At 46.1% G+C, this 27,075-nt stretch overlaps 1 protein-coding gene across 7 annotated transcripts; it reads left to right on the plus strand.

Moving 5' to 3' along the window:
- Positions 1–281: 281 nt before the first annotated feature.
- On the plus strand, positions 282–10,052 carry PIGV (phosphatidylinositol glycan anchor biosynthesis class V). Of its 7 annotated transcripts, XR_005719128.1 has the most exons (6): positions 282–342; positions 1,350–1,434; positions 3,122–3,256; positions 6,592–6,752; positions 6,955–7,713; positions 9,241–10,052. XR_005719128.1 is itself a non-coding variant. In XM_040229613.1 (5 exons), the coding sequence occupies exons 3-5, from the start codon at positions 3,179–3,181 to the stop codon at positions 9,520–9,522; spliced, it is 1,482 nt and encodes a 493-aa protein (XP_040085547.1). In that variant the 5' UTR covers positions 282–342; positions 1,350–1,434; positions 3,122–3,178; the 3' UTR covers positions 9,523–10,052. The 7 variants fall into 7 exon arrangements, 5 of the variants coding, with proteins under 5 accessions (XP_040085547.1, XP_040085550.1, XP_040085548.1 ...); XM_040229613.1 differs by having other exon boundaries at positions 6,592–7,713; XM_040229616.1 differs by having other exon boundaries at positions 314–342; positions 1,345–1,434; positions 6,592–7,713.
- Positions 10,053–27,075: the final 17,023 nt, after the last annotated feature.

Here is a 27,075-nt window from a genome sequence, read left to right on the forward strand (position 1 = left end):
GGGCCTCGGCCCTCAAGGGAACTTATGGATGTTTGAGGGGTGGTTCGAACTGGGCCAAGAGCACTGACGCTGAGACAGCAGCCCTGGAGGACTAACTGAAGGCGGGGGAAGGGGCTGGCGGAGCGGGGACTCCTCAGGTGTCACCAAGGCTGGCAGGGGCCAAAGCAGAGGGCCGCTGAGTCGCCAGGCTACGCCGTCCCCGCCCCGCTCTCCCGGAGTCAACATGGCCGCTGCGGAGGGGGGCGGGGCAGCTCCGACTCCCGGCAGGAGCGGGGCGGGGCCGCCGTCCGCGGAGCCAGTGCGCAGGCGCGCCCGCTCGGAGCCCCGGATGGAGGAGCTAAGGTTCGGGCCCCGACTGGGAGGTTGAGACCCGCCGGCGCTGGGGACCCGGCGCCAGCCTCGGAGCCTAGGAGTTTTGAGTTGGTCCGGGGGGAGGGAAGTCGTCAAACGGAGGCCGAGGGAAATGAGGCGGAGGCCGCCGAGAAGCGAAGAGCCCCGCCCCTCCGCCATAGCGGCCTCCCAGTGCCGCCTCTTCCTTTACTGCCTCCCGCCCTCCCCTGCCTTCCGGTCGTAGGCCGGGCCAGGCATCGCCGGCCCCCTCCGGAGTAACCCCTGAGCCGTGGCCCTCTGGGGAGAGGAGATGCCCAATCTGTGCTTGGGGCTCTTGTCGAAAAGGAAACGGCTGGAACGGGCTTCGGACCCGGGTGGGCGGGCAGAAGGTGGCCTCTGAAGCCGGCGCCCAGCAAGGCCTCTGGTCCCGAGGACCCTGGGTCCGAACAACACCCCTCGTCCCCGAGGATGTTAGTCTTACCCAGGGCGTCCAGGGCTCCGATTCAACAAGTTTTCCTGTCTGCTCAGATGGGACCCTCCCTGCCCTAAGCATACAAGAGCATGCGCTGTTACCTGACAAGTACTGAGCTTGGAGTTGGGAAATCCTGGCTCTGAAAGAGCGCATCCGCTTTGGCAGGAGTGAGGGCTGGTGGAAAGACTGATGTTTCGGACAGAATAAAAAAAAAAAAAAAGACTTTCTCCTTAAATATATCCGTGGGTGTGCCACTTGATCCTAGTGAGCCTCAGTTTCCACATCTGTAAAATGGCGATGGTAATTACACAGGGTCTAATGAGCTTTCTGTGTAAAAACTCTGGAGAGTTTTTATTACTCACTTCCCTGAGGCATATTTATCTCAAGGGAAAAGAGAGTAAAACTAGTTGCTCTGTAAGTGTCCTGCCAGTTCAGAGTCTGCTTTCGTAAAGGGGTTGTTGGGAAGTGAGGGCCGCAATTAGCTGAGAGGGAGAGCTCACTGGCTTTCTTCTTGTTTTCACTTGGTTTGCCCGCAAACTAAGTGTAGGCTACACGTCTTCTGTGGTCGCTGGGTCTAGAGCTTGAGTCTGGAGAGACGAAAGGAAGAATGGAAGCCTGGTGAAGAGGCAGAGGTGCGTTATGTGCTTTTCTGTTCCCGACTCTTCTGCATGTGGGTGGGAAGTGAAGGAAGAGAAAAAGTGAATTCATCCTAGAATAAAGAACCAGCGGCCGTGTAAGGTTGGCTGTTCTTCTTTCTACGATTCCTCTCGATTCAGCGAGTCAGATATTGGCAATGTTGGGTAGATTCACAAACTACCGCTGTTCTCTGGGGATTTCGAAAGCTTGCCTTTGAACTGAATTTTGATGAGCAAACCGGTGTGGCGTTGGTGGCCCCTCCCTTCCTCCAGGCCTCCTGGTGATGGAGTAATCAACAGGCGCCCCCTTGTGCTGAAGAAAGAGAACTGTTGCTTCTGGGGAAATTGTATTTTCCTGTGGCTTCTGTGACTTTGTTTTGCTCTCAACGTGATATGGTGGGAGGAGTACTTGGAGCAGAGATTTTGTATCCAGAGCCAGTGAACTGGTGAAGCCATATCCAGTTCCTGCCACTTCCACTAAATCAGAACACAGGTTTAATGCTAGGCCCTGGAAGGATAGTTGGGAACAAGATAGACAAAGCCCCTGCTCTCATAAACAAATAAGCAATAACTATAAAGACAAGGAAGAGGGTAATGAGAGCATATCACATAGCCTAGTGAGGGTCACAGAATTCCAGAAACAAGTGATACTTAAAGGTTTGATTGGTGTTAAGAAAGGAAAGTCTTCCAGCCCTCCCTCTTAATTTTTCGGTTTAAGTACCATATTTTTCCTTTAGGGTTAGTTCTTCGCCCCAAGTTGATGAGCTGCCTGTGATGCTCTTGCCCTCCCTTCTGATTTCTGACTGGTTCTGTAAGAGCCATTGCTACTTCTGTGAACCCAAGGAATTGTGTTTAAAAAAAAAGAAAGCCGTAAAGTGCATTCCTTCCCTCAGAATGGCTTTGCAGTTGTTTATACATTGCTGCCATTCCAATGAAGAGATGGGAAATAACAGTTTCTCCATCTGTAGTAGTCGACTTTGTCGTCCCTCTCAGTTTGTTTTAGCAATATGAGCTGGCTGAAGTCCTGCTGAGTGGTGGTTTTCTTTTCCTTCTCCACTTAATTTAACAGACCAACTGAACACACATCAGAGAGCTTAACTAGAGTGTGTAGTCATTATGGTCTTCCAGTTCAGTTCTATGCCCCACTTTTGGGGCTCCGGTTTGGGACCTAGTTTATTATTCTGGGCAAGAGGGAAAGGGCACACACCAAATAATAGCAACCGCAGTGTAGATTTGGTAGTACTTTTTTCACACTTCAGTCCATTTCGCCATCATGACAATTTCATGAGACAGACAGAAAGAGTCCAATTTCACTTACACACCTAGAAAACTGAGGCTGAGAAGAACAAAATGAAAACTTATGAATGAGAAAGTTAGGACTTGAACCCAGGCCTTTAGTTCCCACACAGGGCCTCTCAACAGGCTTTTAAAGGTTTTCTGTGAGCTTGGCTTTCCAGCTTCCTGCCTAGAGGAAGTGTGGAACTTCCCTTATAAGAATACAGTGCTTCAGAGTGACGGGAGGCAGTCCCATCTGCCTTTAAGATGCTTTTTCTTCATCTAGGAGGTTAGGTGGTTAAGTTTGCCATAATAATGCTGAAGCAAGAAGGTGTTTCTATGAAGAATGCTTTCAAGAATTGACTTTCTGCCCATGTGTAACATTTCCTCCTTGGATTTTGGTGTTTAGAAGCCTGAGGGAGCTCAGCCCTGGCAGCAGGCCCCCTGAGTTCCTGGTGGTGAGAGGATGTGGCCCCTGGACCCATCCCGGAAAGAGGTCCTGGGGTTTGCAGTCAGCTGCCGTGTCCTGACTCTGGCACTGCAGGTCAGTCTCTGATCTTTTGTCCCGAACATGCCGTTGCCACATGACTGAGCTAGATGCTAAGAATAGGCCTCATCTTTCGGTTTCCCAGATGTGCCCCTCCACGTGGTAAGAACTCTAGAGACCCAGACCACACAGCTGAAAAGTGGACAGGACTCTTAGAAGTGATCTATTAATCTCTTATGTTACACATGAAATGGCTGAGGCCCAGAAAGGTTCAATGGCTTCCTTAAAGTCACAAGACAAGTTAGAAAAGGGCCAGAATCATACCCCAGGTTTCCTTACCCCTGGGCTAGTGATCTTTCCACCAGACCATATTCTGTAACCTTTTGCCTTTAGGGTATGACAGCTCAAAGCCTTACCCTGGGTCCCCAACCAGGAGGCTGAGCACAGTATCAGTCAGTTGAGTGAAAGAGAGGGGCACTGTCCTAAGACCATCTGTGTTTATCTGTTTAGTCATGTGTCTTCTACTCTTTCCCTAGCTGTGTTCCCTTCCTGTCTCACCCACACACAACCTCCAATGCATTTTGCAACTCCCTTTCCCTTCCATGACTGCCCTTGATAGACATTTTAATCCGGTTTCAGGTATATATGAACTATATATGGTGCCTATCACAGTACCCACTGCTTGTAGGTCCACAGTATCTATTATTGTTGAATGTACGTCAGCAGCCTAGGGATGTTCTGTCAACATATTCTATGTGCCTTTCATCATGAGCACATTGTCTCTGAGGCTCATAGCTGGTTCCTTTGTGGAAAACTCCTTTCCGCTCTCCTCCCCAAGTATATGCGGCATAACAGGCTCTGCTAGGTCCCAGGTTTAGTTAAAACGGTCTTCAGCGTGGAGCCTAGGACTGTTCCCTGTGACTGTCAGTCCTGTCCCACTTGTTTTCACTGTTCAAAGTGGCCTAGTAAAGAAATTGACCAAAAAAGGAAAGATCCCTAAAAATGAGGTTGTACTCCTGTGGCCAGGCTTGGGAAAACTGACTTGATGATGGCTTTGAACCAGCATCAGCTGAGTGATTGGCAGAACTAAGGAAGCACTGCCGTGACTGGATGGCACCTGGGATAGAGTACCAGGAAGCAGGGGTTCTAATTCAGGTGGTGATTTGGAAACAAGCCATGTTTCCTCGGTGCTGTTCACTCAGCCACCAAATTTTATTAAGTTCCTGCTCTGTTCAAAGAATTGCTAGGTGGGAGTATAAAAAGTCAGGATCTCTTTTCCCTTAAGTAGCTGACAATCTAATGGGGAAAAACACATTTAATAATAATGCTATTTCATTGTCCTCCCCTCCCCCACTGGCAGCTTTAAAACTCCTGCCATCAGGTTATATCCCCAGTTACCCCTCATTGTTTCTGTCATCTCTGCTAGTGACAGCTCATTCTTCCTCATTCCTTGAAGGTTTTAGCTCCTGATTCACTCTTGCTCTTTCCAGCATTACTTATATTTCTTGGTGGTTTCAATATTAATAAAGCTGATACATCTAACCACTATCTCCTATCTTTGCAGTTTACTCCCTCAGGACTTAGCCATTGATTCTAGCTCTGTTTCCCTGTCCCTCACTCACCTCGTGGCTTCAGCTCTGCTTCTTACCCAGCTTAGAGTCATGGTCCACCATGCATACATGTACAACTCACTTGCTCCCTTCTTCCTGTCTCAATCACAAGACAAAAGCCCAACCTTGATTAAATCCAATTCCATGTGTACTCTGCATCCGCTCAGAGAAAAGCGTACAACTCTGTTAACTAGTCTCTTTTTATTCAGTACCATTAACCGAAGTGAGTCCTTAGTGCTGCCTGGCAGTCTTAGTGTATTTCCCTGGTCCAGTCCCTATGTATTCTCTAAATCTTTCTGCCTATCAGAATCACCTGGGAGAGCTAAAAACAACCTAAATGCCCAGCCTGTTGGAGAAGGCGATGGCACCCACTCCAGGACTCTTGCCTGGAAAATCCCACGGACGGAGGAGCCTGGTGGGCTGCGGTCCATGGGGTCGTAAGAGTCAGGCACGACTGAGCGACTTCACTTTCACTTTTTACTTTCCTGCATTGGAGAAGGAAATGGCCACCCTCTCCAGTGTTCTTGCCTGGAGCATCCCAGGGACGGGGGAGCCTGGTGGGCTGCCGTCTCTGGGGTCGCACAGAGTCAGACACGACTGAAGTGACTTAGCAGCAGCAGCAGCAGCAGCAGCCCAGGCTGTACCCCATACTGGTTAAATCATTAATGTTGTGGAGCAGAGGAGAAACCCAGGCATCTTGTATTTGAAAATCCAGTGCACAGGCTATTTTGAGAGCTAGGGTCAGAAATTACTTTACACATTTTTTTTACTTCCTCAAGTCTCTAGCACCTTTTCTCTAGCTTGTTTTCCTGAATGAGAATTCAGGAAAATAGAAGCAATGAGAAACAACCTTCTGAATTCTTCCTCCACAGCCATCCACAAACGTACATTGGCACCTCTGCACCTTCACTGCTGAAGGCGGCCTGAGCTGTCTCTCCTCTCTAAACTAAGGTCAGCTCCTCCACTTCTGTAGCAGATTCCATCCTCTTTTGCTTGCTCCATCAACCCTTCCCTTTCTCACTCGTGTACACAGTGGTTTCCGTTCTGCTGGATTATTCCCATTGGCAAACAAATTAAAAAAAAGATTTCTCTTGACCCTGCAATGTCGTTCACCTACTACCCCATCTCTGCTCCCCTTTACGGCAAAAATCCTCCAAATAGTTGTCTGTATCTACGGTTTCCCTTCTCCCTTTCTCTGTTGAACCCAGTCCAGGCAGTCTTTTCTCTCCTCCACTTCAGTGAAATAGCTCTCGCCATAGTCACTGGTGACCTTCACAGGATTGCTAAATCCAGTGGTCAGTTTCAGTTCCCATCTTACTTGGCCTGTCAACCACATTTAACAGAGCCGATCACTCCTTTGCTTCGCTTGGTCTGTGACACTGTGCTCTCCTGTTTCCTTCCTACCTCACTGACCCTTCCTCCTTTACCGTTACTGCTGGATCCTCACTCTCTTTGGGCCTCTAAATGTTGGCATGTCCAGGACCCAGTCCTCAGAGCTCTTCTTTTCTCTATCTGCACTTCTTCCCTGGGTGATCTCTTTCAGTCTCATACCTTTTAGTACTATCCATCCACTTATGACTTCCGAATTTATATCTCCACCCCTGATGGTTCTCCTCACCCTCGAGATTCATATGTCTCACTGCCTCATTGACCTCTGCGCTGGAACATCTACTTCAAACTGAACTCGTGATTCTTCCCCAATGTATCTTTTCTTCCTCATTTTATTAAATGGTAGTTCTTCCACTTGCTCAACCAAAGTACTAGTTCTTCTTCATCCCACAGGCTCTCTTCAACGCCATCATCCCAGACCATCATGCAGAAGCCTTCTCTCCTCCTCGCCTCGCCCCCTCTGGCTCTGCAGACCAACTCGTGGAAGGTCTTCTGGGTGGCCTGTCTCACTGGGATGCTGAACACTTCCTGTTCATTGCCGAGCATGGCTACCTGTATGAGCACAACTTTGCCTTCTTCCCTGGTTTCCCCCTGGTCCTGTTGCTGGGGGCTGAATTGCTGAGACCCCTGTGGGGGTTGCTGAACCTACGGAGTTGCCTGCTCATCTCAGTAGCTCTGCTCAATTCCTTGTTTTCCGTGCTGGCTGCACTTGCACTTCACGACCTGGGCTGTTTGGTTTTGCACTGTCCCCGCCAGGCCTTTTATGGAGCACTGCTCTTCTGCCTCAGCCCCGCCAATGTCTTCCTGACTGCTGGCTACTCAGAAGCTTTATTTGCTCTCCTGACATTCAGCGCCATGGGGCAGCTGGAAAGGGGCCAAAGCTGGACTAGTGGACTCTTTTTCGCCCTTGCCACTGGTGTACGCTCCAATGGGCTAGTCAACATTGGCTTCCTCATACATTCTCAGTGCCAAGGCTTTTTCTCATCTCTCATGGTGCAGAATGCTCTGAGACAGCTGTTGAAGCTGATGGGCTCTGTGTTCCTATCAGTGTTCACACTTGGCCTTCCCTTTGCCCTCTTTCAGTATTACGCCTATACCCAGTTCTGTCTGCCAGGCTCAGCCCACCCCATTCCTCAGCCCTTGGTGCAATTAGCTGTAGACCAGGGCTACCGAACTGCGGAGGGAAACAAGCCACCTTGGTGCTCCTGGGAACTTCCCCTAATATACAGCTACATCCAGGATGTCTATTGGAATGTTGGCTTTTTGAGATACTATGAACTCAAGCAGGTGCCCAATTTTCTACTGGCTGCACCGATGGCTATATTGGTTGCCTGGGCAACTTGGACATACGTGACCACCCACCCTTGGCTCTTCCTTACACTTGGGATGCAAAGGAGCAAGAACAAAAGGACCCTAGAGAAGCCTGAACCTGGATTCCTCAGTCCTCGGGTGTTTGTGTACCTGGTCCACAGTGCAGCGCTGCTGCTGTTTGGCAGTCTATGCATGCATGTTCAGGTGAGGTGGACTCCTGGCTGGGAAAAGGCGTGAACACAGGCCAAACCCACTGGTCAGGAACAGGCAAGACAGCTAACTTCTTCCATTTGAGTGACCTGTACCTAATTTATTCATTCAGCTACTATTTGGGGGTGTTTTTATTGTGAGTCCCTGGGACAGACCACTGAGGATAGAACATGAATAAGATAAGATTGCTGCCCTAGTGGGTCGTGCGGTCAAAATGGAGAGGCAGACATTTAACAAGTAAAAGGTAAAACTACAGTATAGCGGAATGGAAGAGGAGATCCTTTTGAGATAAAGTATTGTGGAAGCACAGAGGAAACAGTAGTCAACTGTCAAGGAGGCGAGGAGGGCATCATATGTAGGCTGGGTCCTGAAGAGTAAGAAGGAATTCCGTTTAAGAAGCAGAGGATTAGCACTCTGGCAGATGGAAGGGCATGGGTGAAGACGAGTCCTGAAAGGACCTGATCTGACTGAGTTACAGGGATGAGCGCAGAGGATGTCTCTGGGACCTTCTTCTAACATACCACTGTACCTGGAATGTCTCCTTGAATGCCAGCTTTCTGGGGTACTCGGAGCTCTGGCAGGGGCTCTGTTTTCAGAGGGGCCGTCTTGTGCGGTTTTCGGTCAGTGGTGAGGATGGAGGGAGATGGGAAGGGTTTGGTTGTGCGTCCGATTGGTTTGGTTCCTGGTTGTGGCCTCAGGTCAGCATGACCGCGGGGAATTGGTTTCCATACTGGTCATTCCTCAGCAGTTTCTGCCTCTTGGAGGTGCACATTGGCTGTCTTTAAAGTTCTCCGAGCTATATGAGTAAGAGGCACAGGGGAAATAGAAAGTAGCATTCTGTGTTTGTAGCCAGATTAGCTACTGGAGTGAATGCCAGCAAAGCTTAGAGTTTCCAGAGATGAGGGAGACCATTTGGAGACCTGGCTTTGGACTCCCCTAGAGGGGCCGTGTTGAACCACAGGATCCCCTGCCCCTTTGCTCCTGCTTTACCATCCCCAGGGCATGAGAGAACCGCTTCAGGTTCCCAGAGCCCCAGGGGCAGCCTAGAGCTTAATATTTATTTATTTATTTGGCTGCATCAGGTGTGAGTTGCAGCACTTGGGATCTTTAGTTGTGGCGTGTGGGATCTAGTTCCCTGACTAGGGACCGAACCCAGGCGCCCTGCATTTGAAGCACTGAGTCTTAACCACTGGACCACCAGGGAGGTCCCCAGCCTAAGAGTTTAGAGTCCTGGTCCTGGGTAAAAGTGGACCCCATGGAGTTTTTAGTATTGATTGGCCCATTATTGTGGTAATTAGTCTGTAGCTATGTTTACTTGTAACATTGCAGTCACCTGGCTGGTGTTATACACAGCTTTATAAGGCAGATCCTAAGCTCTGCTGAATGAATATCTTTTCCAGTATAATGCATTCCTAGTCTAGGAGCTATAGTTTACCCAGAAGCAGGGAAGTCCCAGGCTCATCCCATCTGAGGCAGTGACATTCCAATAAATGTGTGGATTTCCCCCTCTTATGATTCCAGGTTCTCACCAGGTTTTTATGCTCCTCCACTCCTATTGTGTACTGGTTTTCAGCTCACTTACTTCTGGATCAAGAACCGCTGCTGAGATCCCTAGAGGCTGTGCCTGCGAAGCCTCTTGCAGGGGACCCCCCACCAGGACAAAAGGTCCCCAGGAACTCTATCATGGGACTCTTGTACAACTGGAAAACTTGTTCTCTGGTCACACGATGCATCCTAGGCTACTTCGTGACTTACTGGCTCTTGGGACTACTCCTCCATTGCAACTGGCTGCCTTGGACATAACCTGGAGACCTAGGGGACAGGCCTGAAGCAGACGTAACCAGGGTCTGAAAGTACAGATACACTCTGGGGCTGCCTGTGCTCCCTGGAATCTTTACTCTGTCCATTAGAACCTCTCTCTCTAGCTGAACGTTGGTTAGGAATGGAAGAAGTGAAAGCCTCTAGAGAGCCCTTTCTGGTCCTTGCTGTGGTAAATTTTAAAGTAGTAACTGGTTTCTCTATAAAGGAAGAAATCTTATTCCAGATCTATGTTGTCAATCAACCTTAGCAGAGATAGTCTTAAACTTACCACCTACCCACATGTAAATTTAAATATAAATTTCATCAAAGGCTCTAGCTGACAAGCTGGTCATAGTCCACACAATGATGATGATGGAGGCCTGAACAGTGTAGCAGCAATAGTAAGTAAAATGGGACCATCTTTTCTAAATGGGATGTTGTTTCTGATGAGTTTTTTCATGATTTGTTCACTTATTTATATGAAAAGTCTCACAAAGATATGCAAATTAAACAACTTTTGTTTATATCTGTAATGAATTACCTTTTTATTTTTATTGCTGTACTGGCTTGCAGGACCTTAGTTCCCCAAGCAGGGATTAAACCCGGGCTCCTGCAGTGAGAGCACTAAACTGGACTGCTGGGGAAATCCCATAAATTATCTTTCAAAAAAAATAATACAGGACTTCCCTGGTGGTGCAGTGACTAAGAATTCGCCTGCCAATGTAGGGGGATACAAGTTCGATCCCTGGCCCTGGAAGATTCCCACATGCCATGGGTCAGCTGAGCCCGTGAACCACAACTGCGGAGCCCATGTGCAGCAACTACCGAAGGCCATGTGCAACCTGAGCAGCCACCGCAGCGAGAAGCTGTGCACCACCATGAAGAGTAGCCCCTGCTCACTGCAACTAGAGCAAGCCCACAGATCGCACCGAAGACCCAGTGCAGCCAAAAATAATTAAAAAAATAAAGATTTAAAAAATAACACAAATTAAGGGCTGAGACCCTGCCACATGTTCTGCATCAAGTTATTTGCTGGGGAAAGTCATGGTAAGAACACTGCATGAGGAGGCAGAAGGCCTGGATTCTGGTCCCCCAGGAAACCCCACTTAGCAGCTGTGCCCTAGGAAAAGCTTCCCGAGCCTCAGTTACCTCTCTGAAACTAAGGGGAAACTATTAGCCTACTGGAGAAAAATACCCAGTTCTCCTGTTTTCAGCGCTTAGAAGAAACTCTCCCTCTTCTCAGGTGCAACTCTGAGGAGTAACTTCAGTGACCTTTCCTTTGAATGAGGGAAAGCACTGACATTGGCAACTAAGGCTCCTGTTGTGTGTTCGTAAACCTGCCCAAGACAACTAGATGTTCAGCTCGGTGAGCGGTGACTGGTTTTCCTTCCCTTCCCGAGTGCCTGTGCTTGCTTTATTAGTAGACAAGGATCAGAGGAACCATCACGGCAGCAGGAGTTGATAAATTGTAGTTAAGTCCAGGGTTGAATGAAATGGTATCTTCTGGCCCGCCTTTGGTTATGGGCGTGTCTGTATAACTGTAGTAAAAACCTTGATCCCTGCTGAGCTACTTTTTCTCATTCTTTGAGCCAGGTAAGAGGTTCTGCATCATCACAACTCGTTCCCCATTTGAACCAAAAATTCCAGCAAGCAGAAACTTCAAAATAGATGGATAAGCAGCTTCTGGAGAGCCCTGTGAGAATTAGAATTAAGACACACTCCCTCTGACCATGACTGAAAGCTCAACTTGCCAGCTGAAGGGACTCTCCTGGCTGAGCCCCAGCACCCTCTGTTGGAGCTCCTAGTCAGCCTGGCCAATAAGCCTTTCCCATCCATCGGCCCAGCTTTAGCACAGCTGAGAGAATTTGGTCCAGAGTCAAGTGCTTCTGAAAATGTACACACAGATTGGGACAGCCCTCTGCCTTCTGCCAAGACACCCGAGTGCCCTTCTTGGCAAAGACGATCACCCCTGCCCTAGTGTCCCTCCAGTTGGCAGAAACTGCTCCCCCTCTCCTCAGCAACAGCTGCAAATCTGGGGCCTTCCACCCTGTGTGCAGGAAGAGTTGAGGTACTGAGTCAGCTCTTCACTGGAGAGGGAGGAACACTAGGCGGGTTGCCCTCATGGATGCACCTCGCTGCCGCTTTTGGTGGGTAATCAGGACCGATTATTCCCCTACTGGAAGAGGTAACTCAAACTCCACAGTTTAGGGGGTGATTTCACTGCTTTGGCAGCCTCAGCTTAACCTTCACACTGGATCTCATCACCCCGGAAACAAATGATTTCAAGGACCAGAAACCCTTATAAATTGGAACCTCTCCTTCTCAACTAATTTCAAGGAATTAAATCACTCTAGTATTTTGCAAAGACCATTCTAGTTACAGTTGATCGTAGAGGAGATAACTGAGAACCCCAGCTAGGTGGACACACCTGGTGTGACCTGGGACAGGCACCATTTTCCCTCTGACCTTGGAGGGATGTAGTTGCTGTTCTCTAAGGAACTAAGGAATGGGCTGATTTTATGGCCAGCAGCTGTCTTTTTACTATCCTATTAACAGTCTTTAACAGTCTGGGAGAGGGACATGAAGGGCCCAAAGCAGGAAGCTTCCTGTTTACCCTGAGGTCTAACAATGCTGCAGCTGGTTTGGGCGTCTACAATTTCAGAGAAAAGTCATTTCCTTCTGAGACCCAGCTAAAACAGAAACCAGACCCTTCATGTACCTAGAAGTAGATGCTTTTTTGTTCTTTAATGAAGGTGGGAGGAGAAGGGAGGGTTTGACATGTCTTTACCAGCCTCCCTGGAAAAAAAAAATCACTTTTCTTGACCCGGCCCTCTCACCTTCATCTAAAACATGCAGTGTGTGCAGGCTTAGGGGATTTGAAACTGATTCTTTGAGCAATTGTTTAGTAATGCCTATTTTAGGGGAATAAGACTGGCGTACCTCTTGTCCTCAAATAGCTGATAGAGTCTCTAGCAGAAACACAGGACCGTTAATCAAGGGAAAAACTGATAAATTCTGGGGAATGAAGAGACACTTAAAAACTTCTTGCTCTATATTTCTCTACTTGAACTTATTTGTGATGAGGATGAATTTTACTTAGGAAAGGGTAAGTGTGATATAAGAATTGGTGGTGGTGTTTTAATCACTCAGTCGTGTCTCACTGTTGCGACCCCATGGACTGTAGCCCACCAGGCTCCTCTGTCCATGGGATTCTCCAGGCAAGAGTAGTGGAGTGGGTAGCCATTCCCTTCTCCAGGGGATCTTCCCGACCCAGGGATCGAACCCACGTCTCCTGCATTGCAGGCAGATTCTTTACTGCTGAGCCACCAGGGAAGACCCCACATTACAGAGTTAGTACACTGTAAATTCACACAAGATAGAAGTCCCTCCCAGCTTGAAATACTTGAAAAGACTTCACAAGGGATAGACTTTGAAAGTTAAGGCCAGAGAATGAGTATAAGAAGCAGGAAACAGAACAGAACAAGGAGAGCTCAGTTTGAGTGGAACTTGGGGTGTGTTGTTGTTGAGATCTAAGCTTTGAAAGCCACAAGCTCAGCTCCACTGCGTACTAGCTGTGTAAAGGTGAGCAAGGCACTGAATCTCTAGGCCTCTGTTTGCTCATCTGTAAAACGTGGATAACACGATCTACCTCAGAGATATGAATAATGACATTGTCTCATAGGGTTGTTGTGCAAATGAAAAGGACTAACCAAGGAATAGTTGCATTTCGGACACGTTGAGTTTACAGTGCCATCAGCACATTCATATGCCAGGAAAGGTGGAACTGGAGACAAAGAGGGGGGTCAGGGAGCTATCCACACTGACAGGATAATTACAGCAGCCATGATATTGGATGGGACGTCTCTAAAGTGGGGGTGATATCACTTACTGTACGGAGTAGTTATGAAGATTCAATGAGAAGCCTGATAAAGCACTAGCTTAGCACCTAGCGCATAGGAGGAACTTCATGAACGGTAGCTATTTTTTATTATCATCATCGTCATCGTCATCATTATTGTCCCTGAAAGACCAGGAACAAATAGTATCAGGTGGAAAAGAGAGTTTCAAGAAGAAAGAAATGGAGATTTCCCTGGAGGTCCAGTTAAGACTTGTTTGATCACTGGTCAAGGAACTAAGATCCCACATGTGGCGCTGCATGGCCAGAAAAAGAAGAAAGAAACGGTTACCAGGCTCATACGCTGTTAGGGAAAGGGAGAGAAAAGCTATTGAATTGAGGGATTAGGGATATTAATCAGGGTAGGCTAACTGCGGTGACAACTCCCCAAACTCAGTGGTTTAATAATAAAAGACTTTTCTTGCTCACATCATAGTCTAGTAGAGATTTGGGAAGGGATGCCTGCTCCCCCAGGTCATTTGGGACCCAGGCTGCTTCCATTTCCTGACCCTGCCGTCCTTCAGATAGATGCTCAGAGTCCTCTGCTTGCAGAGAGGTTTCCAGGGGCCAGAGCTGGGAGAGTTGTACGTCACTTTCACTGTCATTCCATTGACTGGAACTCGGTCATATGGCCACATCTAACTCCCAAGGGAGGTTGGGAAGGAGAGCTGCCAGATAAAATACAGGATGCTCAGTTACATTTCAGGTAAATGACATATATTTTTTCAGTATAATTATGTTCCAAATATTGTAGGAAGACATGTAAGAAGTTCTTCGTTGTTTATCTGAAATTCAAATTTAATTAGGTATACTGTATTTTTATTTGCTAAATTGGCAACCCTAGTGGGAAGTGAAGTCTGGCTATGAGTTTAGGACAAAGAGAACACAGATATTTGTGTGTCACAGTATGTCTCAGTCTGTGTTTCTGAATAAAATGTCTGTTTCTGCCCTTCCCACAGAAAGAACAGTTACCCTTCCCAAGGGAGATTCTCCCACATCCCATCTAGTTACCTTATTCAGCTCCAGGCCGCTCAGCCATCTTCTAATATGGTTCCTTACGGTGATTATGAACTAAAAAACCAAGTTATCCCTGGGTAAAGATTCTTAAAAAGAGTGGATATATGTATGTGTATAACTGATTCAGTTTGCTGTACACCTGAAATTAATACTGTACTGTAAATCAACTATGTTGTTATTTAGCCACTAAGTTTGGTTCAACTCTTTGCGAGTCCATGAACTATAGCCCACCAGGCTCCTCTGTCCATGGGATTTCCCAGGCAAGAATACTGGAGTTGGTTGCCAATTCCTTCTCCAGGCGATCTGCCCAACCCAGGGATCAAACCCACATCTGCTTGGCAGGCAGATTCTTTACCACTAAACCATCTGGGAAGCCCCAAATCAGCTATACTCCAAAAAAAAAAAAAAGTATACACACCCATAAGAAAAAGTTTGGTGGCATTCTCTTGTGAATCCATCTGTTCCTTTGTTGGGAGTTTTTATCCATACCCTACAAGAAAATATACAATGATAGAGCAAGAATAGGGTAACCTCAGTGTAAGCTCCTATTCAGAAAAAAAGAGAATGGAAGATGTAAAACTGTCACTTCCAAAGCAGTTCTGAATCTCTAATGGTCAGACTTGTCAAAGCTCTCTTCCCTGGGCCTGGGGAGAGTTCCTTGATTAACCCTGACTTGCTCTCGGAAAGACTCCTTTGTCTGTTGTTCTCCACTCTTCTCACAGCTCCTGGCTTGTTTATCCTTCATGACCACACAGGAAATGGGCTTTAGGAAGTATGACCTCCTTGGTGAATGTTCAGCCACTTCTTGCTGGTACAAGCAATGGAGAGCCTAAAAGTTACTTTAAATCTTGGCCAGCCAAAAGCCTATGTATGTGTGTGGGGATGAGGTAAGATATGCGTAACATAAAGTTCATCATTTTAACCATTTTTAAGTATAAAGTTCAGTGGCATTAAGTATATTCACATTGTTGTGCAACCATCACCACTTCAAGGTTCATCCATATTATAGAAGGTGTGAAAATTTCCTTTTTTATATAGAATGGATAAACAAGTTCCTACTGTATAGCACAGGGAACTATATTCATATCCTAGGATAAACCATAATGGAAATGAATATAAGAAAGAAAGTATAGGGAGTTCCCTGGTGGTCTAGTGGTTAGGATTCCAGGCTTTCATTGCCATGATCCAGGTTCAGTCGTTAGTCTGGGAACTGAGATCCTACAAGCTCTGCAGTGCTGCCAAAAAAAGAGAAAAAAAAATGTAAAGAATGTATATATGTGTATAACTGAGTTACTTTGCTATGCAGCAGAAATTAACTTTGAAAATCAATTATGCTTCAATAAAAAATAAATTTAAAAATACTTCCATTCTTTTTAAGGCTAAATGACATTCCATTGTAGGTATGTTGTTATTGTTCAGTTGCTCAGTCATGTCTGACTCTTTGCAACTCCATGGACTACAGCACGCCAGGCTTCCCTGTCCTTCACCAGCTCCCAGATTTCTCTCAAACTCATGTCCATTGAGTCAGTGATGCCATCTCACCATCTCATCCTCGTCGTCCCCTTTTCCCCCTGCCTTCAATCTTTCCTAGCATCAGGGTCTTTTCCAGTGAGTCAGTTCTTCGCATCAGGTGGCCAAAGTATTGAAGTTTCAGCTTCAGCATCAGTCCTTCCAGTGAATATTGAGGACTGATTTCCTTTAGGATGGACTGGTTGGATCTCCTTGCAGTCCAAGGGACTCTCAAGAGTCTTCCCCAACACAGTTCAAAAGTGTCAATTCTTCGGTGCTCAGTTTTCTTTATGGTCCAAATCTTACATCCATACATGACCATGGGAAAAACCATAGCTTTGACTAGACGGACCTTTGTTGGCAAAGTAATGTCTCTGCTTTTTAATATGTTGTCTAGGTTGGTCATAGCTTTTCTTCCAAGGAGCAAGCATCTTAATTTCATGGCTACAGTCACCATCTGCAGTGATTTTGGAGCCCAAGAAAATAAAGTCTGTCACTGCTTCCATTGTTTCCCCCTCTATTTGCCATGAAATGATGGAAATAGATGCCATGATTTTGGTTTTTTGAATGTTGAGTTTTAAGTCGACTTTTTCTCTCTACTTTTTCACTTTCATCAAGAGTCTCTTTAGTTCCTCTTTACTTTCTGCCATAAGGGTGATGTCATCTGCATATCTGAGGTTATTGATATTTCTCTCGGCAATCTTGATTCCAGCTTGTGCTTTATCCAGCCTGGCATTTCACATGATGTACTCTGCATGTAAGTTAAACGAGCAGGGTGACAATATACAGCCTTGATGTACTTCTTTCCCAGTTTGGAACCAGTCTGTTGTTCCATGTCTGATTCTAACTTGCTTCTTGACCTGCATACAGATTTCTCAGGAGGCAGGTCAGGTGGTCTGGTATTCCCATCTCTTGAAGAATTTTCCAAAGTTTGTTGTGATCCACACAGTCAAAGGGTTTGGTGTAGTCAAGTAAGCAGAAGTAGATGTTTTTCTGGAACTCTCTTTTTTGATGATCCAGTGGATGTTGGCAATTTGATCTCTGGTTCCTCTGACTTTTCTAAATCCAGCTTGAACATCTGGAATTTCACTGTTCAAGTACTGTTGAAGGCTGGCTTGCAGAATTTGAGCTAGCAGTGAGATGAGCTCCTGTCTAGTCAAAGCTATGGTTTTTCCAGTAGTCATGTATGGATGTGAGAGTTGTACTATAAAGAAAGCTGAGCGCCGAAGAATTGATGTTTTTGAACTGTGGTGTTGGAGAAGACTCTTGAGAGTCCCTTGGACAGCAAGGCAATCAAACCATTCAATCCTAAAGGAAATCAGTCCTCAATATTCTTGGAAGGACTGATGCTGAAGCTGAAACTCCAATACTTTGGCCACCTGATGCGAAGAACTGACTCACTGGAAAAGACCCTGATGCTGGGCAAGATTGAACGCAGTAGGAGAAGGGGACAACAGAGGATGAGATGGTTGGATGGCATCACCGACTCAGTGGACGTGAGTTTGAGCAAGCTTCAGGAGTTGGTGAAGGAAAGGGAATCCTGGCATGCTGCAGTCCATGGGGTTGCAAAGAGCTGGACACACCTGAACTGAACTGAGATGAGTGCAATTGTGCAGTAGTTTGAACATTCTTTGGCATTGCCTTTCTTTGGGATTGGAATGAAAACTGACGTTTTCCAGTCTCGTGGCCTCTGCTGAGTTTTCCAAATTTGCTGACATACTGAGTGCAGAACTTTCACAGCATCATCTTTTAGGATTTGAAATAGCTCAACTGGAATTCCATCACCTCCACTAGCTTTGTTCATAGTGATGCTTCCTAAGGCCCACTTGATCTGGCTCTAGGTGAACGATCACACCATCGTGGTTATCTGGGTCATGTTCCCTTGGTATCTCTAATTTTCTTGAAGAGATCTCTAGTTTTTCCCATTCTATTGTTTTTCTCTATTTCTTTGCATTGTTCACTTAGGAAGGCTTTCTTATCTCTTTTTGCCATTCTTTGGAACTGTGCATTCATATGGGTGTATGTTTCCTTTTCTTCTCAGTGCTGCTGCTGCTGCTAAGTCGTGTCAGTCGTGTCTGACTCTGTGCGACCCCACAGACGGCAGCCCACTAGGCTCCCCCGTCCCTGGGATTCTCCAGGCAAGAACACTGAGTGGGTTGCCATTTCCTTCTCCAATGCATGAAAGTGAAAAGTGAAAGTGAAGTCGCTCAGTCGTGTCCGACTCTTAGCGACCTCATGGACCATAGCCTACCAGGCTCCTCCGTCCATGGGATTTTCTAGGCAAAAGTACTGGTGAAAGGGAAAAAAGATATGACAATGAAATGTTATTGTATTTATTCCATGTATTGTCTTCTATGTATTGTATCTATTTGTGTGTTGATGGATATACTTGGATAGCGCCACCTTTTGGCTATTTCAAATAATGCTACTAATGAACATTGAAAAGTAATTTAAGCATTCGTCGCTCAGTCTTGCCCGACTCTGCGACCCCATCCACTGCAGCCCACCAGGCTCCACTGTCCATGAGATTTTCCAGGCAAGGATACTGGAGTGGGTTGCCGTTTCCTTCTCCAGGGGATCTTCCCAACCCAGGGTTCAAACCCGGGTCTCCTACACTGCAGGCAGATTCTTTTCTGACTGAACTACAAGGGAAGCCAATTGAAAAGTGAAAGTGAAAGTCACTCAGTCCTGTTCAGTTCTTTGCAACCCCATGGACTATACAGTCCATGGAATTCTCCAGGCCAGAATATTGGAGTTTGGAGCTGTTCCCTTCTCTAGGGGATCTTCCCAGTCCAGGGATCCATCCCAAGTCTCCCACATTGCAAGTGGATTCTTTGCCAGCTGAGCCACCACGGAAGCCCAGGAGTACTGGAGTGGGTAGCCTACTGCTTCTCCAGTGGATCTTCCCGACTCAGGAATTGATCCAGGATCTCCTGCATTGCAGGCAAATTCTTCACCAGCTGAACAATCAGGGAAGGCATATGAACATTACAGTTGCCTGTTTTCAGTTCTTTGAGGTATATACTGAGAAGTATATAGTGCTGGATCATATGTTAATTCTATGCTGTTGTTGTTGTTTTAGGAACTGCTATGCTGTTTTTCGGAGAAGGCAATGGCACCCCACTCCAGTACTCTTGCCTGGAAAATCCCATGGACGGAGGAGCCTGGTGGGCTGCAGTCCATGGGGTCGCAAAGAGTCAGACATGACTGAGCGACTTCACTTTTACTTTTCACTTTCATGCATTGGGGAAGGAAATGGGAACCCACGCCAGTGTTCTTGCCTGGAGAATCCCAGGGACAGAGGAGCCTGGTGGGCTGCCGTCTACGGGTCACACAGAGTCGGACACGACTGACGTGACTTAGCAGCAGTAGCAGCAGCATGCTGTTTTTCACAGCAGTTGCACCATTTTGTATTCCCAGTAGCAATGCACAAGGATCCAGATTTCTCCACATCCTCACCAACACTTATTTTCCTTTTTTGTCCTTTCTTCTATTTTTTTTTTTAATACTAACCATCCTAATGGGTATGAAGTGTTATCTCACTATGGTTTTGATTTGCATTTCCCTCATAACTAGTGATGTTGAGCATCTTTTTATGTCCTTATTGACCTTTTGTATACTTTTGGGAAAGTGTCTATTCAGATCCTTTGCCCGTTTTTTATAATTTCAGTTATTTATTTTTGGCTGTCCTAGGTCTTCGTTGCTCTGCAGGCTGCTCTCGAGTTGCGGTGAGCAGGGCTGCTCTCTGGCTGAAGCCACTCACTGCGGTGGCTTCTCTGGCTGCAGAGCACAGCCTCTAGTGCATGGGCTTCTGTAGCTGTGGCTCCTGGGCTCTAAGCCCAGGCTCAGTGTGGGTGGTGCACAGCCTTAGCTGCTCCAGGGCGTGTGGGATCTTCCTGGATCAGGGATCGAACCCATGTCTCCTGCATTGGCAAGTGGATTCCTTACCACTGAGTCGCCAAGGAAGCCCTGCTCATTTTTAAATTGGGTTGTTTCTTTGTTGTTGAATTGTTGAAGTTCTTTATATATTTTGGATATTAATCAGATATGTGATTAACAGATATTTTTTCCCATTTCATGTGTTGCCTTTTCACTCTATTGATAGTGCCCTTCAATGCACAAAATTTTTAGTTTTGATGAAGTCCAATTCATCTATTTTTCTCTTATTGCCTATGCTTTTGGTATCATATGCAGAAAAGTCATCACCAAATCCAGTATCATGAAGATTTTGCCTTATGTTTTCTTCTAAGTTTTATAGTTTTAGCTTTTATGTTTAGGTCTTTTATCCATTTTGGGTCCAATTTTGTATGTGGAATAAGGTAAAGTTCTTACTTTCTTATACATGTGAATATCCAGTTTTCCCAGCACTATTTATTGAAAAGACTGTGCTTTCCCCATTGAAAAGTCTTGGAATCCTTATTAAAATCATTTGACTATATATGCAAGGGTTCCTAGGCTGTCTATTCTATTCCGTTCATCTATATGCCTCTCTTTATGCTGATACAACACTGTTTTGGTTACTGTAGCTTTGTAGTAAGTTTTGAAATCAGGAAGTGTGAGACCTCCAACTTTACTCTTCTTGTTCAAAATTGTTTTGGCTATTCAGGGTCCTTTGAGATTTCCTGTTATATTTATGTTGTCAAAGTTTTTTTGTTGTTTTTCAATTTAGGCTCGTGGTTTCTTTGACAATACCATTACCTCAAAATATTTTTGGTGTATAAGTCAGAATTCTCCAGAGGAACATAACCAATAGGATTGTGTGTATATGTGTGTATCTATACCTATCTATCTATTTATCTGTCTATAGAGAGATTTTAATGAATTGGCTCATATGATTGTGGAAGCTGGCAAGTCCACAGTCTGCTGGGTAGGTCAGCAGCTGGATACCCAATAGAACAATTGACGTAATTCAAGTGTGAAGGCAGTCTACTGGCAGAATTCCTTCTTTCTCAGAGAAAGTCAGTCTTTTTTCTGTTAAGGCCTTCAGCTGATTAGATGAGACCCAGTTAATTTATGGAGGATAATCTGCTTTACTCAAGTCTTCTGACTTAAATGTTACTCTCACCTGAAAAGTACCTTCACAGAAATGTCCAGTATATTTGACCAAATATATGTATACTGTGGCCTAGCCAAGTTGACACAAAATTAGCACAATAGATTTCTGCTCTATTTGCTTCTAGTCAGACCCATGTGACACAACCACACTCCAGTTCTTTTCTAGATAGAATTTTCAAGCTGATATATTTATCTCCTCCATATCCCCTTGCCTCACTTCCAATGTAATGATGGCTACATTGAGGTCATCTGAAATAATAAGTGGGAAGGCCACAGTCTTCACCTGATATTTGCCTTAGAGATGACCACATCTTTCAACTCATGTTGTCTGAGAACTATTTCAATCTTATACAATTTCTAGTCCAGAAACAGTCACTTTTAGTGACCCTGAGAGGCCCATTGTTTTTGGACTTCTTCTGCTTGAAAAATCAGCTAATCCTCACCTAAATTCACCTCTTTCTTCCAATACTTTATGAAGGTACCTGTGCTAGTTATTAAGTTATAGTTTTAGCTCCAAATCCACCCTTCTACTTTCTGCTATGAGATACTGGAGCTGGGACTTTGCAAATCACATTGCTATTGTCAGCGGGCTCTGTTTGACTCTGCCAATAAGGGCCACTAGAGGGCGATAGTGAGGTCAGAGGAGGAAGAAAAGACTGCTTTCTTCAGTTTGCTTCCTGTTCCTGTGAGATCATCCTAACTATGCTCCTTCACCCCAGCAGCAGCAGTGTCATCCTTTAGCAGCAGCTGAATCCACTTGCAGTTGTTTCCAAAAATTGCAGACCCCGCTTCATGGCGTACCCATCAGAGACACCAGCACCATCTGTGTAGCACCTCTTTCTCAGAAGTGTTGGTCTCTCCTCCACCAACACTAGACTTAGAGGTCTGAGTTTCAACTCTGAAGGACCCCTCTTCTAAGTTTCCAAGTTTTAGTAATTCCAAACTCTTCCTGCTGTTTTCCTAGTCCTAGGAGTTTAGATGCCTCTTACTATTGCTTCCTCCATAGAATCTGTTTTCTTTTCACCCTTTCAGATAACTAATAACAATGTTATACCTAGAATGGCTAATCATTCTGTTTATTACATTTTCTCCAGTGACTTGTGTGGTTTCTTTCTCATTGGGAGGACCCTGAGGGGTACAGAAATTGGCGCTAGGAGGGGTCCCAGGGAATCAACTCAAAAGATGGGATCAGGGAACTGTTTTGGTTGTGTCTTTGGGTTTGAATGTGTTGAGCTTCTTGCCAATGAGAAATGTGATGCTGCTAATTCATGGCATGCTGTGGCAACATGATTAATCAAATTACCCCCTGTGGTTATTTGTGATGAGTGCTAACCAAAGCTAGTGCTTTGGGGGCCCAAGTGGTTGTTGTACTTGACTGTTATGGCAGTGAGGATGACTACAGGGACTGTAGTGATGATGACCACAAAAGGAATTCTGAGAGCATCAGAGTCCTTGCAGAAAGAAAATGACAAGCTGGGGCTTTTAAACTCTCAGCTCAAATCATGGTCAGAGAGTCACAGAGCTTCCATGATAGCCCATGAAAGATCTCTTATTTCTTGTAGTCACCAGACTTATTTGCTACAAATAGAACAAAAATATAGTGCATGTTGTTGAATGTTATCAGTTGAATTCAGTCTTACTAAGCCTTTCCTGTGACTGAGAAGGAATGGGACCTTGAAACTTGGAATGGACACATCTGGCTTGATATTCTCCTAGGTTCTCAGAGTCTCCTTCATTCCACAAGCAGATGGGACGAAGAGCAGCGATCAGCACTTGTGAGTTTTATGAGACAGCCTATCACTTCTGGCTTTCCTGGTGATTCAGTGGTAAAGAATCCGCCTGTCAATGCAGCAGACACAGGTTCGATCCCTGGGTTGGGAAGATCTGCTAGAGAAGGAAATGGCAACCCACTCCAGTGTTCTCATCTGGGAAATCCCATGGACAGAGGAGCCTGGTGAGTTACAGTCCAGGGATCACAAAAGAGTCGGACACGACGGAGTGACTAGACAATAACAAATGCCACTTCCGCTCACATCCCATTAGCCAGGAGCCAGTGTCGCTCTGTAGCAGAGGCTGGGGACTGTGGGCGTTGACGAGAACGGGCAGTTTATACCACACTAAATGGGCCACTAGTGACCTACTGAAGATAGAATTCTTGGGAGAGTAACATAGAAGCCAAGCTGCAAAAAGCTAAGAAATGATTAAGTGACAAGGAAGTAGTAGCTATTCTTACTAAAGAAGTAATAGCTACTCTTATTTAATAAGAGTAACTAATGCTCAAAATTCTCCAAACCAGGCTTCAGAAATACATGAACTGTGAACTCCCTGATGTTCAAGCTGGTTTTAGGAAAGGCAGAGGAACCAGAGATCAAATTGCCAACATCTGCTGGATCATCAAAAAAGCAAGAGAGTTCCAGAAAAACATCTATTTCTGCTTTATTGACTATGCCAAAGACTTTGACTGTGTGGATCACAAGAAACTGTGGAAAATTCTGAAAGAGATGGGAATACCAGACCACCTGACCTGCCTCTTGAGAAACCTATATGCAGGTCAGGAAGCACTTAGAACTGGACATAGAACAACAGACTGGTTCCAAATAGGAAAAGGAGTGTGTCAAGGCTGTATATTGTCACCCTGCTTATTTAACTTATGTGCAGAGTACATCATGAGAAACACTGGACTGGAAGAAGCACAAGCTGAAATCAAGATTGCCTGGAGAAATATCAATAACCTCAGATATGCAGATGATACCACCCTTATGGCAGAAAGTGAAGAGGAACTAAAAAGCCTCTTGAAAGTGAAAGAGGAGAGTGAAAAAGTTGGCTTAAAGCTCAACATTCAGAAAATGAAGATCATGGCATCTGGTCCCATCACTTCATGGGAAATAGATGGGGAAACAGTGGAAACAGTGTCAGACTTTATCTTTTTGGGCTCCAAAATCACTGCAGATAGTGACTGCAGCCATGAAATTAAAAGACGCTTACTCCTTGGAAGGAAAGTTATGACCAACCTAGATAGCATGTTGAAAAGCAGAGACATAATTTTGCCGACTAAGGTCCATCTAGTCAAGGCTATGGTTTTTCTAGTGGTCATATATGGATGTGAGAGTTAGACTGTGAAGAAAGCTGAGCACCGAAGAACTGATGCTTTTGAACTGTGGTGTTGGAGAAGACTCTTGAGAGTCCCTTGGACTGCAAGGAGATCCAACCAATCCATTCTAAAGGAGATCAGTCCTGGGTGTTCTTTGGAAGGACTGATGCTAAAGCTGAAACTCCAATATTTTGGCCACCTCATGCAAAGAGTTGACTCATTGGAAAAGACTCTGATTCTGGGAGAGATTGGGGGCAGGAGGAGAAGGGGACGACAGAGGATGAGATGGCTGGATGGCATCACCGACTCGAAGCACATGAGTCTGAGTGAACTCCGGGAGTTGGTGATGGACAGGGAGGCCCAGCGTGCTGCAATTCATGGGGTCGCAAAGAGTCGGAGATGACTAAGCGACTGAACTGAACTGAACTGAACTTCGTGAGAGACAAGAATGGCAGAAAGCAAAGAGGAACTGAAGAGCCTCTTGATGAGGGTGAAAGAGGAGAGTGAAAATGCTGGCTTAAAACTCAACATTCAAAAGACTAAGATCATGGTATCTGGTCCCATTACTTCATAGCAAATTTTATTTTCTCGGGCTCCAAAATCACTGGGTACAGTGACTGCAGCCATGACATTAAAAGAAGAAAGCTATGACAAACTTGCTCCCTGGAAGAAAAACTATGACAAACCTAGACATAATATTAAAAAGCAGAAAGATCACCTTGCAGGAGACACAGGTTCGATCCCCGGGTTGGGAAGATCTGCTAGAGAAGGAAATGGCAACCCACTCCAGTGTTCTCATCTGGGAAATCCCATGGACAGAGGAGCCTGGTGAGTTACAGTCCAGGAGATCCATATAGTCAAAGCTACAGTTTTTCCACTAGTCATGTACGGATGTGAGAGCTGGATCATAAAGAAAGCTGAGCACCAAAGAATTGATGCTTTGGAACTGTGGTGCTGGAGAAGACTCTTGAGAGTCCCTTGGACTGCAAGATCAAACCAGTCAATCCTAAATGAAATCAATCCTCAATATTCATTGGGACTGATGCTGAAGTGGACGCTCCAATACTTTGGCCACCTGATTTGAAGAGCCAATTCATTGAGAAGACCCTGATGTTGGGAAAGACTGAGGGCAGGAGGAAAAGGGGGCTACAGAGGATGAGCTGGTTGGATGGCATCACCAACTCAGTGGTCATGGGTTTGAGAAAACTGGCAGATAGTGAAGGACAGGGAAGCCTGGCGTGCTGTAGTCCACGGAGTAGCAAAGATTCGGACATGACTGAACTACTGAAAAACAACAAATGAGAGGGAAAAAGATAAATCTGAAGCTATTAAGGAGGTAGCCAAACATAGAAAGTTGTTTCTGTGGTTGGTTTTTTAGTTTAGTTTTGCTTTTTAATTGATTGAGGAGAACTGAGCATGAGTTGTAGTCTCAATGAACAGGAAGAGAGATAGGACATCCATGGAGGGTTGGCCATGGACAGAATGAGGCCTGCATCTTTAAGATGAGAGGAAAGGATAGAAACAAACAGAGAAATGTGAAGTAGACAGGAGGGGAGCTGACAATCAAACAGGGTTGTTTTGGTTTCTATAAAGTGACAAAGAGCCAGAATTAGGGTTGCAAGAAGATCCAGTTGAGGTGGGACAGGAATCTGTCCTTGAACCTGTGAGTCCAGCTTTGTGACTTTGTTCCACAGCCAAGGAGCAAGAGGGGAGGCTCATCAAATCCAGAATCTGTGGCACCAAGGGCATGGTTCAGTGGCTTTTGGCATGTGTAACAGTTAAGGGTCCTTAAGGTCACAGTTGCTGTATTTACCCCTGTGCATCCTGGATTCTGACTTCCTTTCTCTTATCCTAGTCTCCAGTTGTCTCGTTTTCCTATACTTTTCTTTAAGCTTTCCAGTAATCCCAGTGTGGTGGACAGACCCTAAGGTGAGCCTCAGTGATTGCCTCCTGGTATTCACACTTTTGTGTAATTCTCTCAACTTTAAGTGGGACCTGTGACTTTCTTCTCACCTATAGAACATGGTGAAGGTGTCGGGCTGTCACTCCGGTTACATATATAAGCTATGTTGTATAAAACTCTGAGTGAGCAGCCTGGAGCTAGAGACTCTCCTTGTGAGCCTGAGGAAGTAAGCAGCCGTGTTGGAGAGGTCCACGAGGCAAGGAACTGGGGTGACCTCAAGGTACTGACTGCAGATGGCCTCTGGAACCTCAGAGAGGCCTCCAGGTGGCAGCCAGGCCCTCAGTCAGACAGTCATAAGAAATAAGTTCTGCCCACAAAGTCTGAGTGGGTTTGCAGGTGTTTTCTTCCCCAGTTGAGTTTCCAGACGAGCATGCAGCCTTGCTGACACCTTGTCTGCAGTCTTCTGAGATTAAGCAAGAGACTCAGCTAAGCTGTCCTGGGCCGCTGACCTGAAACTTGTGAGATATAAGATGTGTTGTTTTAAGCCACTACATGTGTGGTAATTTGTTACACAGCAAAAGAAAAGGAATATACCCTGAACTCTTGAAAAACACTGGGGCCCTGTGGCATCCACCCCGCATCAGGAGATAGGAAATCTGGGTCTGGGTCCAGATTGCAGAGTTGGGTGAAGTGGGCAGAGAAGATGTGCCGCACAGACTCCTTGGGCACTTTGAAGTTCACAACAGTAATTAACAGGCCGCTGGCCTTCCAAGCAGATTATGTCCCAAGCCCACCCCTGCCGGCCCCGGAGATGCCTGTCCACTAAGTCGTCAGAGATGGGTGGTGAAGCCTGGCCCTGGAAATCCAGATTGCCAGAAGTAGATCACCTCTCAAATCTCGGGGCTTGGCACGGTGCCCGGCACCCAGGGGACGCCCAACAAATGGTCTGACTGCAAAAGAGCAGAAAGCGTCTTGGAGCGCGCCTCCGCGGCCGCGTGCTCGTGCGGCAGCGATCGGGGCGGCGGGGATGGGGTCGGGGCCCCGCGGCGGGTCAGGACCGGGCCGCCGCGCGGCCGCAGCGCCATC

Source organism: Oryx dammah, unplaced genomic scaffold, assembly GCF_014754425.2.
Source record: "Oryx dammah isolate SB20612 unplaced genomic scaffold, SCBI_Odam_1.1 HiC_scaffold_27, whole genome shotgun sequence".
NCBI lineage: Eukaryota > Metazoa > Chordata > Mammalia > Artiodactyla > Bovidae > Oryx > Oryx dammah.

Excerpts from the sequence above, each read along its gene's own strand:
- PIGV (XM_040229613.1), top strand. The coding sequence starts at position 3,179 with ATGTGGCCCCTGGACCCATCCCGGAAAGAGGTCCTGGGGTTTGCAGTC. Across the intron at positions 3,257-6,591 it reads TCCTGACTCTGGCACTGCAG|GCTCTCTTCAACGCCATCAT; the intron begins GTCAGTCTCTGA and ends TTCATCCCACAG. Across the intron at positions 7,714-9,240 it reads GTCTATGCATGCATGTTCAG|GTTCTCACCAGGTTTTTATG; the intron begins GTGAGGTGGACT and ends TTATGATTCCAG.